General features: G+C 45.6%; 2 protein-coding genes and 1 non-coding gene across 4 annotated transcripts; 2 read left to right on the top strand and 1 right to left on the bottom strand.

The window, feature by feature from the left end:
- Positions 1–8931: 8931 nt before the first annotated feature.
- Positions 8932–12146, top strand: LOC124665856 (3-isopropylmalate dehydrogenase 2, chloroplastic-like). The gene is made up of 11 exons (XM_047203222.1): positions 8932–9142; positions 9239–9368; positions 9471–9582; positions 9868–9943; positions 10072–10160; positions 10420–10506; positions 10745–10861; positions 10948–11055; positions 11152–11205; positions 11359–11511; positions 11867–12146. Exons 1-11 carry the CDS (start codon positions 8932–8934, stop codon positions 11927–11929), a joined length of 1200 nt encoding a protein of 399 aa, XP_047059178.1. The 3' UTR covers positions 11930–12146.
- A 712-nt stretch (positions 12147–12858) lies between these two features.
- TRNAY-GUA lies at positions 12859–12945 on the bottom strand. Its single transcript is given in 2 exon segments — positions 12859–12894; positions 12909–12945. It is a non-coding gene; the product is annotated as a tRNA-Tyr (tRNA).
- On the top strand, positions 12934–16169 carry LOC124659162 (ubiquitin C-terminal hydrolase 12-like). 2 transcript variants are annotated; one of them, XM_047197096.1, is made up of 7 exons: positions 12934–13169; positions 13341–13395; positions 13982–14108; positions 14498–14664; positions 15053–15368; positions 15600–15766; positions 15867–16169. In XM_047197096.1, exons 2-7 carry the CDS (start codon positions 13374–13376, stop codon positions 16016–16018), a joined length of 951 nt encoding a protein of 316 aa, XP_047053052.1. In that variant the 5' UTR covers positions 12934–13169; positions 13341–13373; the 3' UTR covers positions 16019–16169. The 2 variants fall into 2 exon arrangements, with proteins under 2 accessions (XP_047053052.1, XP_047053053.1); XM_047197097.1 differs by having other exon boundaries at positions 12934–13207.
- The last annotated feature ends 593 nt before the right edge of the window (positions 16170–16762 follow it).

Raw genomic sequence — 16762 nt, 5'->3', positions numbered from 1 at the left:
TAGGGCCATAGTATAGGGAGCCTGGTATGTTTCAAGATATACAGCATGTAGCATGCAGTAAATTATCGATCATCACAAGTTGACAACCAGACCAGAATACTGTTATACCATGCGGAACACACGAATAACAAAGTGGGGTTGCAGGGTTTAATACGGATTGCTCTCCTAGGATCGAAGAAAAGGACGACATCACCGAGCACTGTTGGAAAACATAGCCTGTTCAAAATTTCCCAATTCTGCTGCAATTAAACTTGATCGTCCTCAGAAAATTAAGATGCAGATATGACATTACAGTAGTCCACTACTAGATTTTTAAACCACTAAGATAGCCACGGCCGTCCAGAAATTAAACTTGAGCAGTACTAGCAGCACATTAATCTGACTGGCTGAACAGAACTGAAATCAGAAAAGGTTGCAGCTTGGATGAACTAGAGGGCATAGACAAATTAAACGACTGTGATGCGAGACGGCTTGGATAAACAATGCAAAGAGATCCCACCCCCGTTCCACCGCTTTGAGAGCCTCGATCAGGTGAGCTGGTCAATCCGAATCATCCTGCAGTGAAGTTACCAGCAATTCAGAATGAATGAGGAACAGAAGAAGTGTATTACCGCTGAACAGATCTGGTAGCAGTAAAGGCAGTACAGACTACAGAGTGTGCTAGGAACAAACCTCAGACATGTCGGCGACCCATTCGGATGTCTCGGCGACCTCCTCGGGGTCGAGCCAGCCGGAGATGGCGGCGACGGCGACGTCGATGTGCTTGAGAGCGAGGCCGGCGAGGGAGCACGCGCGGTGGAGGTAGGTGAGCGCCTGGTCCGGGTCGACGCTGACGTTCGCCTGAGCGGCGGCGGCGGCGGTGGGCGGTTCGGGATCGGGGAAGCCGTTCTTGGCGAGGTGCTCGTTGACGCCCTGGACCGGGTCGTCAGCGTAGCCGGCGACGCTGCCTAAAGGCTTGGCCTTGACGAGCGGAGGCCGGACGCCGACGAGGAGCTCGATGCAGCGCGGGACGTGGTGTTCCTGGGCGAGGCTGACGGCGTAGAGGGCGGACTCCATGCGCCCGAAGGCGTCGGCCTGGGTGGCCGCGCGCGGCGGGAGCCACTGGCTGTGCAGCACGCCGTAGAGCTGGTCCTCGGGGATGACGGCGAAGGCGGAGATGCTGAAGGAGTCGCGCGCGCCGTGCTCGTCCGTGATCAGGAGGCCTGAGGTGATGTAGCGGTCGCAGGCAGCGAGGCCCTCGAAGCAGACCTTGTGGAGGCCGGAGGCGACCTCCTCGGGCACGGCCGCGTCGCCGTCGCCGTCGCGCTGCTGCAGCCGGCGCCGGAGCTGCAGGAGGCGGTCGCGCTGCGCCCTGAGCTTCTTCGCGGCGCACATGACTTGCATGAGGATGCACGCTAGCCCCTCCTTGCCCAGCTGGGGCTGGGCCGACTCCTCCGCCATGGCCGCCGCGCGCCTGATCTCTCTCTCTCTCTCTCTCTCTCTCGCTCTGTTGAGTTGGCAGCGAAGGAAGGTGGACGGATGTGGGGGCGATTTGCACAAAAATAACCCAAAAGTGAAAGAAAAGCACAGAATGACCCTCCGACGAAACTATTTCACCAATCTAACCCTTTGTGTGGCGCCCCTTCCACGGGCGCCACACATGCCCATGTGGCTCCCCTCCTGCCGGCGCCACTGACCCAGCCGACGTGGCCCCCTCGCCGCTGAGCTGGTGCGCCCATCCGACGTGGCAGCATGTGTGGCGCCCCTCCCAACGGCGCCACACATGCCAACTTATATCAAGTTTTGGGTCGAAAACATCCAGGGGCTCCAGAACCTCTGGGACTTAGCCGTTTTGCGAGGCTCGATGTGTGGCGCCGACACCACGGGCGCCACACTAGCCTGTGTGGCGCCGATGCCACGGGCGCCACCACATCCACTTAAGTGTGGCGCCCGCGCCCGCGCCCGGCCCGACCCAGCCAGTTCTTCTCTCTGTTTCCTCTCTTCTCCCTGGAAACCGCCGCCGCCGCCCGACTCCCCTTCGTCCCCCCACCAAATCGACCAAGCAATCGTCAGATCAGGCCGGCCAAGTCCTTCCTCCTCCATTCCTCAAGGTATTCCCCTTCGATTCCCTCTGATTCGTCCACTATTGTTGGTGGATTTGGTAGATTTGGATATGAACCATTGATTTGGATATGAACCATTGATTTGGTGGAACCCTAGATATGTACCATTGATATGTTGGTGCAAGATTTTGGTGGATTTAGATATGAACCATTGATATGTTGTTCTTGACTATATTATGAAATTTTACATGTATGTGTTGAAATGGCTATGTATGTGTTGAAATGGATATGTAAGTGTTGAATGTGTATGTGTAGGAACCCTAGATATGTTAGTTGATTTGGATATGAACCCTAGATTTGGATATGTTGGTGGATTTGGATATGAACCCTAGATTTGGCTATGTAGATATAAAATGGTTATGTATGTGTTCAAATTCTATGTATGTATGTATTGAAATGTCTATTATTTGTGATGGAATAACTCATATTTTGGCTCATAATATGTTGATATAGAATGGCTCATAATATGTTGTATGTGTTGCTCATACATGTAGGATGGTGTGGCTTCTGGATGAAGAGTACGACAGGTTGCACCGGGCTGTTCATATGACGGAGAAGGGAACGGATCTTCAACCTTTGAAGATTCGTTACCATGGCACATCGGATATACCGTATGACGAGAGGTACACGGAGTTCATCCGGCCTACCGGTCTTCTCCCGTTCATATCCCTTGTAAGCCGTGGGGGCCACTCATGAACCCCTCGGCACTCACCGCCCTTGTCGACCGGTGGAGGCCGGAGACTCACACCTTCCACTTGAGGGCCGGCGAGATGGCCCCTACTCTCCCAGGATGTTTCCATGATCCTTGGACTACCTATTCAGGGCGAGCCACTGTGTATGAACACAGCTTCTGATGGGTGGCGCGAGCAGATGCAGGTGCTTATTGGCATGGCTCCTCCGCTGCCAACAGAACCAAAGAAGAGAGCTCCCGCCGGCGCGTCGTTCGAATGGATCAGGACTAACTTTGGAGAATGCCCGGAAGAGGCCGACGAGGACACTCGGAGGACGTACGCCCGCGTGTACTTATGGTACATGATTTCGAGGACTCTCTTTCCCGACGGTGGGGGAAGGCTGGCCCATTGGTGTTGGTCGAAGGCGCTAACGGTGTTGGATAACCGTTGGAGTTGGGGAACAGCGGCACTTGCCTACCTCTACCGGCAGGTGATGATTTGCTATATGTACTATTTTCCTATAGTAGTGTGCTAGACAGAGTACTAACCAAATGTCTTACGTGCGCAGTTGGACGAAGCTTGTCGCAGAACTGGGAGCAGGACTGGGAGCGGCGGTATTGGTGGATGCATGCTCCTACTTTCCGTATGGAGCTGGGACCGCCTATCAGTTGGGCGGCCTAGGGTACTCAACGAGAGGCCATGGCCTCATTACCCTCACTTTCCTGATCGGGAGCCCACTTGGGCATACCTTTGGGACAATGTCTCGGAGATGTCGGGCGATCCAAAGATCATGTACATGCGAGTACACTCGCGGAGTTGGACACTCTTACCGCTGAGCAGGTAACCGATCACTCTTTTGCAATCCTAGTTTTCATTGATTCTACCGGCATGTTCTAAATTCCGAGATGTTTGTATGCTCTGCAGGTGGAATGGGAGCCATATGGTAGCTACTACCGTATTGGCGCGTCGATGACCCGACCTCAACCACAAGTGCACGGAGGAGGCGCGGTTCCGGCGTATGCGCTGCCCACTCATATGCATGTGGCTTGTTGAACACCACCAGCCGCAAAGAGTGATGAGACAGTTTGGGCTGTATCGGGAGTGCCCACCGGTGTGGCAAGACACGGACAAGGCGCTTCATAGGTAAACTTCCGGAATCATGCGATGGAAGATTCTTGATAGAAGAGGTACAAACTAACTTGTTGATTCTTGCAGGCTTGATAGGCAGCGGCAGAGGAAGATCACAAATTGGCCGATCCATCATAGCGGCCACATCGCGGCGTTCCAACAAGTGTTTGGAAGCGGCACGGAATGCTGGCCCTGAGCAGATTGTGCCTCACAACTTCGCCGCTTTCAACAACTACCTCGAGTGGTTCCATGAGAACACGCGTATCGAGTTAGTTAAGCACGCGTATCCTGAGGAGATCTTGGACGACCCCATCCAGGTTCGATGAGGTTGGGCAAAGCCAGACACGACAGCATTTGCTCGCGAGAGGAGATCGACTTCTATTGCTTCCGAGCTGAACTTCGTGGTATTCTATTCTCTCACTAACTAGTACATCATCTACATTGCCATGTGAACGCTTCAATTGTGTATGCTATATTTGTCACAGCGGAAGGAGATCGAAAAAACAGCTGAGGAGTGCGAGGTTATGTGGGAGCAGAGCGGGAGAGATGACAAGCCTGTCCGACCGTTGCGATATTTCATTAAGGTATGATCACCAACTTTGAATGTACGATACTATGATGTGGTGGATTTGTAACCATGAACGGGATGACGCAGAACACTGCACGAAAGATGCGGCGGTTAGCCAACTTGCTTGGTTGCCGGGAAGCCGAAATCGCTACATCTTCCTCTTCAGAAGAGCGGGAGGTATGGACTATTTTGTTGCTGTCAAACATGTTCTTACTAATTTCAACTTTGTAATCTCATGTGTTCGTGTCTGTGAAGATTCCTGAGGACGAGCTAATTCTGAGTCAAGCCATACTTCCAAAGCGTACCTCGAAGCAAGCCTCACGGTCAGCTTACCAGTTGAAGCCAAGGGGCAAGGGTCCAAACCGGTACACTCCGGAAGATTATGTCAACCGAGGAAAGAAGGTTGTCACTGAGGAGGACGAGGGGCCGCGGCGGAGATCAGCTTTGTCGAAGATGAGGAACGACGAGCCGTTCTCTTCAGAGGAGGAGGAGGAGGATGAGGAGGAGGAGGAGGAGGAGGAGGAGCAGGAGCAGGAGCAGCAGCAGGAGCAGCAGCGGCAGCGGACGAAGAGGATGGCCGTCCGGAAGCAACCCGCGAGGACGGCACGTCGAGGACGCTACTAGGATGTGCCCACGTGTTGTTGTGAACTCTATATTCATAAGTATCGATTTGTGAACCCTATGTCATGTCGAACCATGGTCTGTAATGCTACTTGTTGTTTCAATCTACGTGCTCCAATGTGACCTATGAAGTGTTATATGTGTATGTCATGAAATTGCTACTTGTTGTGTCCAATGTTGTACTGCTGTAATCTGTTGGAGTTTGGTAGGATTTTTCATGTTTTTAACAAAGTCAATGTGTGGCGCCCTTCCAAGCGGCGCCACAAGTGCTTGTGTGGCGCCGTGGCATCGGCGCCACACATGCCAACTTATATCAACATTGGGTCGAAAACATCCAGGGGGCTCCGGACGATAAGTCCTTAGCCGTTTCGCGAGCCTCTATGTGTGGCGCCCGTGGAATCGGCGCCACATATGCTAGTGTGGCGCCGCGTGGAGTCGGCGCCACACATCGAGCCTCGCAAAACGGCTAAGTCCCGAGCATTTGTCTCACGGTATGGTTGGGCAATTCCAAGTGCATGTGTGGCGCCGTTGGGAGGGGCGCCACACATGCTGCCACGTCGGATGGGCGCACCGGCTCGGCGGCGAGGGGCCACGTCGGCTGGGTCGGTGGCGCCGGCAGAGGGAGCCACATGTGCATGTGTGGCGCCCGTGGAAGGGGCGCCACACAAAAGGGTTAGATTGGTGAAATAGTTTCGCCGGAGGGTTAGTCTGTGCTTTTCTTTCACTTTTGGATTAATTTTGTGCAAATCGCCGGATGTGGGCAGCGAGCGGCAGGCGAATCCTGTTACCTTTGCAGGCGATTGGGTTCTGCAGGATGGGCCCACCGGAACAGCTTCAGACCCTTTTGACCGGGATCATACACAAAGGTGGCGTGCTCCCTCCGCTACCACTACAAGACAGATTATCACATTGTCAGCAAAAGACAGATTATCTCCATACGTAATTTTTGGGACTAAGATTTTGTAACTTCACTAAAAGATGCTTGGGTAGCTTGAAAATTAAAATAGATGAACACAAGAGAAAAATGTGGTTATGGGGAAAGTAGAATATCTGTGACAAGCACGTCTAGAAGCACAATAATTACAAGAAAATAACTTCATAAGGAAATCGGGGTCCTATGCGAAATTCTAAAATGGGACCTATCTTACTAGAATAATATAGCAAATGAACAATAATAATGTACATGTCTTAGACCGGTGTTTAAAGAATTAAACTATGGGTTCTAGATTATAAACATGCGGTAAAAAAACCAACCGAACCATTGGTTCGACCGAAGAAAAAAAAGGTTTTGATACATTTGAACTATTGAGGTTTCGAAAATAAGGAGAACACTATGCCCATAAATACTTGTACATACGCACATTATGAGAAATGTACAATAACACCATTTATTTTATTGTCCAATTTGTATTTGGCATCTAAAATCAAACCAAAATAGTTTAACTTTTTAGGTTTGGAACAAATTCACTTAACAACTTTCTAAATCCGTATTTCCATATTTTAAACTTTAAGTTTTACTAAAATTTAGGCATTAAATAGATGAGAGTACACATCGTATCAGCACACATGCTCATGTTCACACGAACTATCATCATCCATCATCAAAGGCATATGTAAAAAACAAGAAAAAGCATCTAAAATCGCAAAGAAGAAAATTCATCCACGTTGCACAATTTCATGAGCATCACACCTCACCATTGTCGTCGCACGGTGGTGCACTCCCTCTATCCCCACTCATCCTCCATGGTCTCTCTAGGAATGATCTCTGGCCTTCTCATCCATCCCACTTGGATACATCATATCATGAGTCATGATCTTGTTTTCCTTGTGTATCCTATTGTCCATATCCCTATCTCCCTCTTGTTTCAAGTTCATCTTCTCGAGCGCATACATACGCTCCTCAAATGCAGTCTTGGGCACCTCGATGCCTATATACCGCCAATGTACTCCTACCACTTCAACATCAGCTTCATTGCCTCCAATTCATCCATGTGCGCCTTAACTTCTTCTTCTTAGCTAACTCCAACGGATCTTAGAGAGCCTTCTCGGCCATCACCTTCCTTATCATGATCATCTCATATAGCTATTTACCCATCTTAGCTTCTCTCTTTAGCCTCTTTTTGGCCCCTTTCTCCCCTCATGCCTACCTTAGCTTGATCCTCGAGTAGGACTCCTAATTCATCTTGCTTCTCCACGCTTGTCATCATCAACATAATCATGTTCTTGATGAAGATGAAGTGCAAACTCTTAGGCCCTGATTATTCCTCAACTCCCATTTGAGATGGCCCTTGGAAAACTCACAACAATATTATAGGGTGAATGCCTCGCCTCTAGACTTGGGTATTTGTTGGGACTTTCCCTAGGTGACATCTAGTGATTGAACTTGCACAATGGTTGCAACAAATATACATCAAATGAACATGACATGAGGGAAATCTCCTAATATATAGGCTGTGCTTCACCCGGTTGAGGCGATCCACTTGTTGAACACATGTTGGCCACAAGTTATATTTGTCCGAGATCATTGATCACTTGTTTGTGAGAGACTTGAGATTCCGGGTGGAAGGATCTTGATATGAAATTTATTGCCAATATTTGGGGCTAGTCTAATCATTCCCTGCCACCGAATGTACCGCAAGTCTGCTAGAGTTGCTCTAACCTTGGTCGCTATAATACACCCACAAAAACTTGGCAGCCACACACACACACACACACGCACCCACGTGCGCACACACACAATAATGCTAGTAGTGAATCTGACGTAGTGGCACTGAGGAGGGAGCACAACCTATGTTCTCCGTGTGTTGTCTCCTACATCTACCGCCATGCTGGACAAGATGAGTAGTACCATATGTTCCTTGAGTTCGTCCCGACAGCTCTCACTCGCTCATCGAGATGACGAAAGATTTTGACGCGGTTGTCGTGTCATTGAGGAGACGATGGACCCTGACAATAAAATCACATGTGAAGAACCAAGCAATGTAGATCCCGATGCTCTGGACATTGCCGCGGAGTACACTAATGCTAGTAGTGTTCTCAACCGGGAGAAGCCGATGATGATTCGGTCAGGCCGCACAATAGTCAATCTTTGGAAATTTTAGTTAGCCATGAATTACCTCATACACAATTATTTTGTAAATAATACTCTGCTTCGTGCCACTCCTCTGTCCTTTTACCCATACTTGCTCTCCCCATTAAAATTTGCTTTTCCACTAACCAAAGAGAGAGACTAGAGGCCGAGGATACATGTGGTGACTTATCTTGTTTGGGAAAAAAACCTGGTGTTAAAAAAAATTAATGGTTCGGGATAGACCGCAATTTACAAGTTCAATTTACCAACTTCCGGTATTCAAAGGCCGAGGTTTTTTTCTGTTTTTGGCAATCAATACAACATATATTTATAGTAATAAATAGTACATGGTAGAAAATACACGAGCTATCTCCAACAATTATAAAATAAACTCTAAAATATATTAGCAAATATATCACGTCTTCAAACGCTTTCTTCTTCCAAGACACAATTTTATCCTTTTATGAAAACGGCTACCAACGAATGTTTTTCATAATTTCAGTTTGAGCCGCGATGCCAAGACAACATGTACATGCTTAACCACTAAAGTAGTCAATCAACATTAGCAAGAGTACCAACACCAGGTTTGATTTATGTAACTTTCATCTGTTTAAGAAGGTTTAAAAATTAAAGTGGACTTCACTCCACCAAAAAAAAAACTTGGAACTTTGGACCGTTACACTGAAGCTACTAACTTACTTGGGCCCAATTCCATCGACGGATTATATTCAGGCTAGGCCCAAGAGACGACGCGGCCACCTGGCAAGCACGATGGCTCAGCTCCAAGCGACACCACCCCAAACCCTATGCCAGTCCCGCCGGCGGAGCTTCGGCCCGGCGGCGCGGCGTCCGATGGTGACTGTCCGGTGCTCGGCCTCGGCCCGGAGCAGCTACAGCATCACTCTGCTCCCGGGCGACGGCATTGGCCCGGAGGTGGTCGACGTCGCGAAGAACGTCCTCTACGTCGCCGGCGCCAAAGAAGGCAAGCGAGCTAAGCTGAACCCTGCGCCGTCCAGCCCTCCGAGCTCCGATTACTAGCAGGATGATGATGACCCATTGTTTTTCTCTTGCGCTCCAGGCGTCGAGCTCCGCTTCCAGGAGATGCTGATGGGCGGCGCGGCTCTGGACGCGGTCGGGGTGCCGCTCCCCGACGAAACGCTCGCGGCGGCGCGATCCTCGGACGGCATACTTCTCGGCGCGATTGGAGGGTGAGTGAAACGATCTGTTAATAAATGGGATTGAATCTTGCTTAGGCTCAGTGTTGGTGCGTTTGTGATTTTCAGTAATTGGATGTGATGCTGCACTTTCAGGTATAAATGGGATAACAATGAGAAGCATCTCAAGCCCGAGACCGGGCTGCTCGATATCCGTGCGGGGCTTGGTGTGTTCGCCAATCTGCGGCCAGTCACTGTGTTTCCGCAGGTATATGGATATCTCCTTTGAGTTTCAATGCTTTTCACATATGCACTATGCTTTACTCTACAACACTGCCTTTCGTAATTAAATTAGCTAATTGGCTATATGATCTGTAGCACTTAGTTGCAACCAAGTCCAGGCATCAAAGCGTCTCCTGTTTCTGATAACCTTTACTAGGAGTACATAGTTTGAACGACAAAATACTAGCAAATGAAGTCATAGCTACAAGATTTGGGATGGATGGACTTGTTTGTTTTAATTTTTGCTGGTTATAAACTAACACTTTTTTAGTTAGTAGATGCATCTCCTTTGAAGAAAGAGATAGCTGAAGGAGTTGACATCATGGTTGTTAGAGAGCTTACTGGAGGTATTGTTGACTAAATTTACAACGAGCCATGGATGGTTGTTCCTCTTTCCTTGCTGATTTATGTATTGCTAGGTGCGTTGTGATGAAACTTGAAATTTTTACTGTTATTCTACTATTTTGCGTGGCAGGAATCTACTTTGGCAGACCTAGAGGTTTTGGTACCAATGATAACGGAGAGGAAACTGGCTTCAACACTGAAATATATTCAGTTTCTGAGGTAACTGCAGTGTTCATCAAATATTTTAACCATCCCCTGATAAACTATTTCTTGATTGTGTGATAGTTCTTGCTGTCCCCAAAGGAATAAGCATGATTAGAGCTGCTGACTGTTTTTATTTGGCTGTTACTTTCCTCTATGTTGTCAGAATGTATTTCCTGGACGAATTTGTGTAATCAATTAAGAACTATTTGTTTGATACCATTTTTTACTGAGTTGTGTATTAATAACTAATAATAGGTTGAATGACTATCCCCAGATTGATCGTATTGCACGGGTTGCATTTGAGGTTGCCCGCAAGAGAGGAGGGAAACTATGTTCCGTGGACAAAGCGAATGTGCTCGAGGTACTTGATTATATGAATCCCAAATATGTTCTTGATTTGTTCGAACTGAATGAAATTAGAACTGATCCATGGAGTTATATTTGAGACACCATGATTTTAATGTTTTTGTAACTATTTTGAACTGATCCATGGACTATGGCCTATCATTCTGCTGGTGCTGCTATACTGCTCAGAGTAGTTCTGATTATTTCATTCAACACATAGCCGATATTATCATTTTACTCTAATATTATTGTAGGCATCTATGCTTTGGAGGAAGCGGGTAACTGCAATAGCTTCCGAATTCCCTGATGTTGAGCTCTCACACATGTACGTTGATAATGCTGCAATGCAGCTTGTTAGGAATCCTAAGCAGGTGTGTTTCTTTGTATGTAATTTATTTCACGGGAGTTGAGTAGTATGAGAATGTGTTGACCTTCTGAATCCTCTGTATCATCACAGTTTGACACAATAGTGACAAACAATATATTTGGTGACATATTATCGGACGAAGCATCAATGATCACAGGAAGCATTGGAATGCTCTCGTCTGCTAGTGTTGGTGAAGCGGTGAGGCCCTTCAATGTCTCTCAACTCCCTTTTAAGTTTCTAGCTCTGCTGAAAATACTGGAAGAAAGTGCTTAAGAATCTTCTTTTCCTTTGCAGGGACCAGGTCTATTTGAACCTATTCATGGCTCTGCTCCTGACATTGCTGGGCAGGTTATTATAGCTTCTAATTTCAGAGCATTTGTGTGTGTGTGTGTGTAGAAACTAGAACAATCCTTAGTAGATATATTTGGTATTACTACATTTTCTTTTATTTGGCAACTCTGTTTTGAAAATTTGCTTCCTCCAACTATTTATTGAGTGCAGGACAAGGCAAACCCAATAGCTACAATTCTTAGTGGAGCGATGCTGTTGAAATATGGCCTTGGTGCCGAAAATGCTGCAAAGAGGATTGAAACCGCTGTCGAACAGACATTGGACAATGGGTTCCGAACTGGGGACATATACTCTCATGGAACGGTAAGATTAGAGATTATGCAACATTGTCAATGGATATCATGTCCACATTTAATAATTGCTAGATTTATGTTTATGGGAAAGTTCAGTGTATACTAGCGACATTGTATGTTTCTGCCAAACAAATAATTAAAACCTATTTACATCTCAAGTATGGACTTGTCTGCTTAAATATCATGCACTTGGATTGGTTGATTGACAGAAAGGACACCAAGTCTTTGATCCTCTGGTTCATGCCATGTCAAATATATGACCTGTGAACACTCACTGTGGAGTACTCATTAGCAAAACACTACTACTTTAGCTATATCTGGTTTCCTCTTCTTTTGAAATTTACGAGGTAACGTTCTCATTGCAGACATTGGTTGGATGTAAGCGAATGGGAATGGAAGTCCTGAAGGCTCTGGAGTCGCAGAAGTAAACTGGTGGCCCCGATGGGTAGAAAAAACCTGCCTTATGGGATGGTAGAAATCGTGCCAAGATCTGAACCAGCCGAAGACCAAACTTGTGTGATTTTTATTTTTATTGTTGTAGTTGGGCGGCGGCGAACACAAGTATGTCTTGTGGTTTTTTCCCTTTTGTGGCTTGCTTGTTGGACATATCTGAAGGACCAGTGATTCAATTTTTACCTAGATGAAAAATATGGTTGGGGTTTGTGGCATTGGCAGGGGCTTTGGTTGAATTGGACTGAAATGCAAAAGTTTACATAATCTATGCGATTATAAATCCAGTCATATCTTTTTTAGAACCGGATACAAATCTGGAGTAGAATTTCTAAAAAATGCAGAAACTAAATGCTCAGCAGATAAAAGAAATTCGAAGCAGAAATTGCCTCAAAAGGAAGCAAAATATAAAAAAAGAATTCTGACCTCCCGGATTCCAAATCCTGTCATATCTTTTTTTTTTGAGAACAGGATACAATCTGGAGTAGAATTTCTGAAAAAATGCAGAAACTAAATGCTCAGCAGATAAAAGAAATACGAAGCAGTGATTGCCTCAAAAGGAAGCAAAATATTAAAAAGAATTCCGACATGCCGGATTCGAAATCCTGTCATATCTTTTTTTATTTTGAGAACTGGATACAATCCGGAGTAAAATTTCTGAAAATTGCAGAAACAAAATGCTCAGCAGATAAAAGAAATTCAAAGCAGAAATTGCCTCAAAAGGAAGCAAAATATTAAAAAGAATTCCGACCTGCCGGATTCGAAATCCTGTCATATCTTTTTTTTTTGAGAACCGGATATAATCCGGAGTAGAATTTCTGAAAAATGTAGAAACTAAAATGCTCAGCAGATAAAAGAAATTCGAAGCAGAAATTGCCTCGAAAGGAAGCAAAACATTAAAAAGAATTCCGACCTGCCGGATTCGAACCAGCGACCTAAGGATTTAATCTGCATACACTACAGTCCTCCGCTCTACCAACTGAGCTAAGGTCGGTTTTTGATTTTACAATGGTTTAGGAGCATATATCCAGTTAGCGAGAGTTTGTAACCTTTAAGGCTGGACTGATCGCACAAAGGCGAAGGAAACCAGTCGCCCCGATCCAGGAGTTTGTTAGGATATATCAACGTCCGTATATAAAGGAAACCCTCATCTCGCAGCTCCAGAGCCCCGTCCCAGGAAGCCATTGTACCCGCCGCCCGATCTGCGCCGAAATCCAGGTCTCTCCTCCTCCGCTCCCTACAGGCTTTCAACTTCTGTAAGAGTTATTTGCGTTCTTCGTAAGCTAATTCGTTTGTTTTAACTTATCTGTTTGAGGATTCTGCCCTTAGTTCTTGACCTCTTTGATCAATACATATCTCTCCACTATGCCTTAGTAATATTACTTGCAGACGACATAGGAGAGAAGAGGAAGGTGGAGAGCTATGGGAAATTCTGGAAGTAGAGGTATGTTTACCAATCCTGAAGTGTACATCACTACATCTCATATAAACAATAGTCAGATGTAATCTTGAACAATTCCTTCTCAAGCAAACTCAGGTTATAAGTATGAGATTGTATCTCTGAACTGAAGCAATCTCTGATGACAAATATGAGATTGAAGAAGCACTTATCACCATCGTGTTTATTAATTAGCGTGGCTGACTAGCTACCTATGCACGTGTTGAATATAGCACTCCCCTTTGTTTCTTGGTCTCAGTGCTTATTGATTAGAATAGATAGTAGAGGCTATTCATATCTGAGTAAAGAGTGTGCCTTTTGTATTCATGTACTCCTGATTGGTGACATGACTAACTACTGTAATAGATTAATGGTCACTTCTCACAAATAACTGTAGTATATTCAGTATTTTCATTCATATAATCAGAACATAGAGAACTACTCTGCAGCATTACATTCCCCCCCTGGACCCTGGTAGATATTGTAAACAGTTTATCTGGAACCACAACGTGCACATGAATTCCCACATAGCACATTCCCCCTTTTCTTCTCTGTTATGTACTTACGAGTTATGCACTTGACCAAATTTCAGCTCCTCCACGGCTAGGGAAGACCTATGTTCCAGATTTTAAATGGAAGATTCATGACTTCTCGGCGCTGCTTGAGACGAAAGCTACATCAGCGAAATCTGCTCCTTTTGACCTCTCAGGTTATAAGTGGTACGCATCACAATTGCAACTGTAAACCTGAACCTTGCTGTTGCTGTGTTGTCTTCATTAGTTTAAAGCCAGCCTCTACTCGAGGTTTCCGTTTAAAGAAGAACTTTACAAAATTAGCTTATTATATTGTATAAATAACTTATATAGTTTGTGTAGAACTTAAATAAAGTAATAAGCATTTATCCATATCCACAATAGTCTCATGTGTGATGTTGTTTAGAAAGAAATCATGTTTCAGTGAAATCAAATAACCAATCACAGTCTCATACGCAAACATTCATACACTGAAGGTAGATATGAGGCATTGAATGAGAAAATTAGGTTTTATTCTTAGTTCAGTTATGAATTCGAGACTGACGTTATTTTCTGCTCATCAATTCATTTACCAGGTACCTGCAAGTGAGTCCAATGCATAAAAAAAATAATGATGAAACTCCGTATGTTGCTCTTGCTCTTATGCTATGGCCATATAAGTTGGAGCAAGGTCACACAGTGCATGCAGTGTTTGAAGTTTCGATATACAACCATTCAAATCGAATGTATTGTGGATGCAAAGGTAGTCTTATATATGAAGTTATTTATTCAAGCACATTCATCTCATTACAGCTGGGTGGTCATAGTCTTCTTTTTGTTATAATTTTTGATAGAAATTCCATCGTTACAAGTCTATAATAAGTTCTGTCATACGACCAATAGTTTTCACATTGGCAATTCAAGTTTTTCCGTGGATCTTTTCCAGTGTTTGTCACAGTTGATACTCTTCTGGTTCGAACAAACATTACAAACTACATATAAATGTTCTCTTGTAATTTGATAATCTTTACATTGATGGAATTCACTACTTTGATCTCTGCTTAAAAAGTTTGTTATATATCACTTTCGATATTTGCATCTTACATACAAGTTCTTCTTTCTATAGTCATCTAACCTTTACCTAAATGCAGCTGACTACAACTTTGATTTCAAGAATAGCTACTCGAAGAAGGAATGCTTGATTCCTCTTCAGGAGCTACTGAAATCGTCGTCTTTTCTTGTTGATGATAGCTGTGTATTTGGTGTGGAGATATTAAAAATTGATGTCTCTTCTCCTGAAAAGAAAGAAGTTGTGGTACAGCACAAGGCTACGACAGTCCAGAACTTCTTTGTCCAGAAGAAAGGATTTGTGGAAGGGACATACACTTGGACCGTGAACAACTTTCATGAATTGGAATTGAAGAATGTTTTCCGTTCTCCCACATTTGAAGTCGGTGGACATAAATGGTATTCATTTTCATAAATTATTAATATAAATAATACACACCTGTTATTGCTTAGGAGACATTTTATCTTATATATCTCTGTTGCCTTATTTCTAAGCATGGAACTAAACAACTCTTTATCGAGAGATAAGGAGCAGCCAATTTCAATTTCAGCAACCTACCAAATTATTGAAAGACATTTTCCCACGTATCCAAAAATATTTGAACCGTCACTTCACATCTTTTTCAACAGGTATATCCGTATGTATCCACGAGGTGACAGGTGCAGCACCGATTGCCTCTCCCTGCACTTATGCCTGGATGCCTCAAACGATGTGCCTCACGAATCTAAGAACGTCGCTAAGATGACTCTATCCATACAGGGCCAAAAGAATGGGAAACACGTCAACCTAACTACAGGTTCATCTCTACTCTATAGTACTGTGTATAATTCAAATAAAGTATCGTTTGAAACCCACCTGTTGACAGTTGATCTTACTTATATACGTTGCCATCACAGGTCTCGTGGTGTTCCCAGGGTCCTGGGGCTGGGGTTGGCCCAACTTCATTCCACTCAAGAAATTCAAGGATCCGTCTGAAGGCTATCTTGTAGAATCGAACTGCATTGTGAAGGCAGATTTAACCATCGTTGGGTCATCCAATGATGGCTAGATCTTTACCTCATGACCTGATGGAGAGATAATGCCCTTTTGTCCTACTAGCTAGGCTTTGCATGACGATCCTATGGTATTAAAGACGAAACTAATCAGTGGAAGTTGAGGGATTTTATCTAGGTATATTGTCATTAATATTATTTTGGAAGTACTTGGTATGGGTCATCATGTTATTAGTTGACGAAAATTGTCTACATGATGCATGGTTTCATGATTCCATCTCCATGAACCCTCGAGCATTTAAGTATATTGATCTGTGCTAGCTCCTTAGCCATGGCCGGACTTTTCTCTCGTCCCTTCCCTTCCCCTCCACGTGAAGAGAGAGACTTCCGAGAGAGCCCATCTCCGGCGGCGATTTCTGGCGGCTCCCCTTCCCCCGGTGACCTCACGGTCGCTGGAGGGCTGGGGAGGCACCGGATCTCGTCTTCGGCCATGTATAGCTGTAGGTTTTAGGCCATCTAGCTGTAGGGTTTGTCTGCTTGTCCCCGGTGGTGCTTCGTCTCCGGTGACAGCTTGGGTCAATAAGTATGCCCCAAATCTCTTCCCGGCGAGGCGTTCGTCTCTGGGGTCGGTGAAGGATCTGGGTGCCAGGTCTTCCGGTCGAGGTCGACGCGGCGGCGGCGGCGTCTTCGGCGTGGGATTTTGTTCTCCAGCTCCGCCGTCGTGGCGGCGCGTGCTCCGGCGCCGCTGTGGAGCTTTGGAGTCTGTACAGGAGCTGGTTCGGGCCGGCGTTGACGGCAGA

The sequence above is a fragment of the Lolium rigidum genome, chromosome 6 (genome assembly GCF_022539505.1).
Source record: "Lolium rigidum isolate FL_2022 chromosome 6, APGP_CSIRO_Lrig_0.1, whole genome shotgun sequence".
Taxonomy (NCBI): domain Eukaryota; kingdom Viridiplantae; phylum Streptophyta; class Magnoliopsida; order Poales; family Poaceae; genus Lolium; species Lolium rigidum.
The sequence above is the reverse complement of the archived record's forward strand: the minus strand, read 5'-3'. Positions and strand labels throughout refer to the sequence as shown.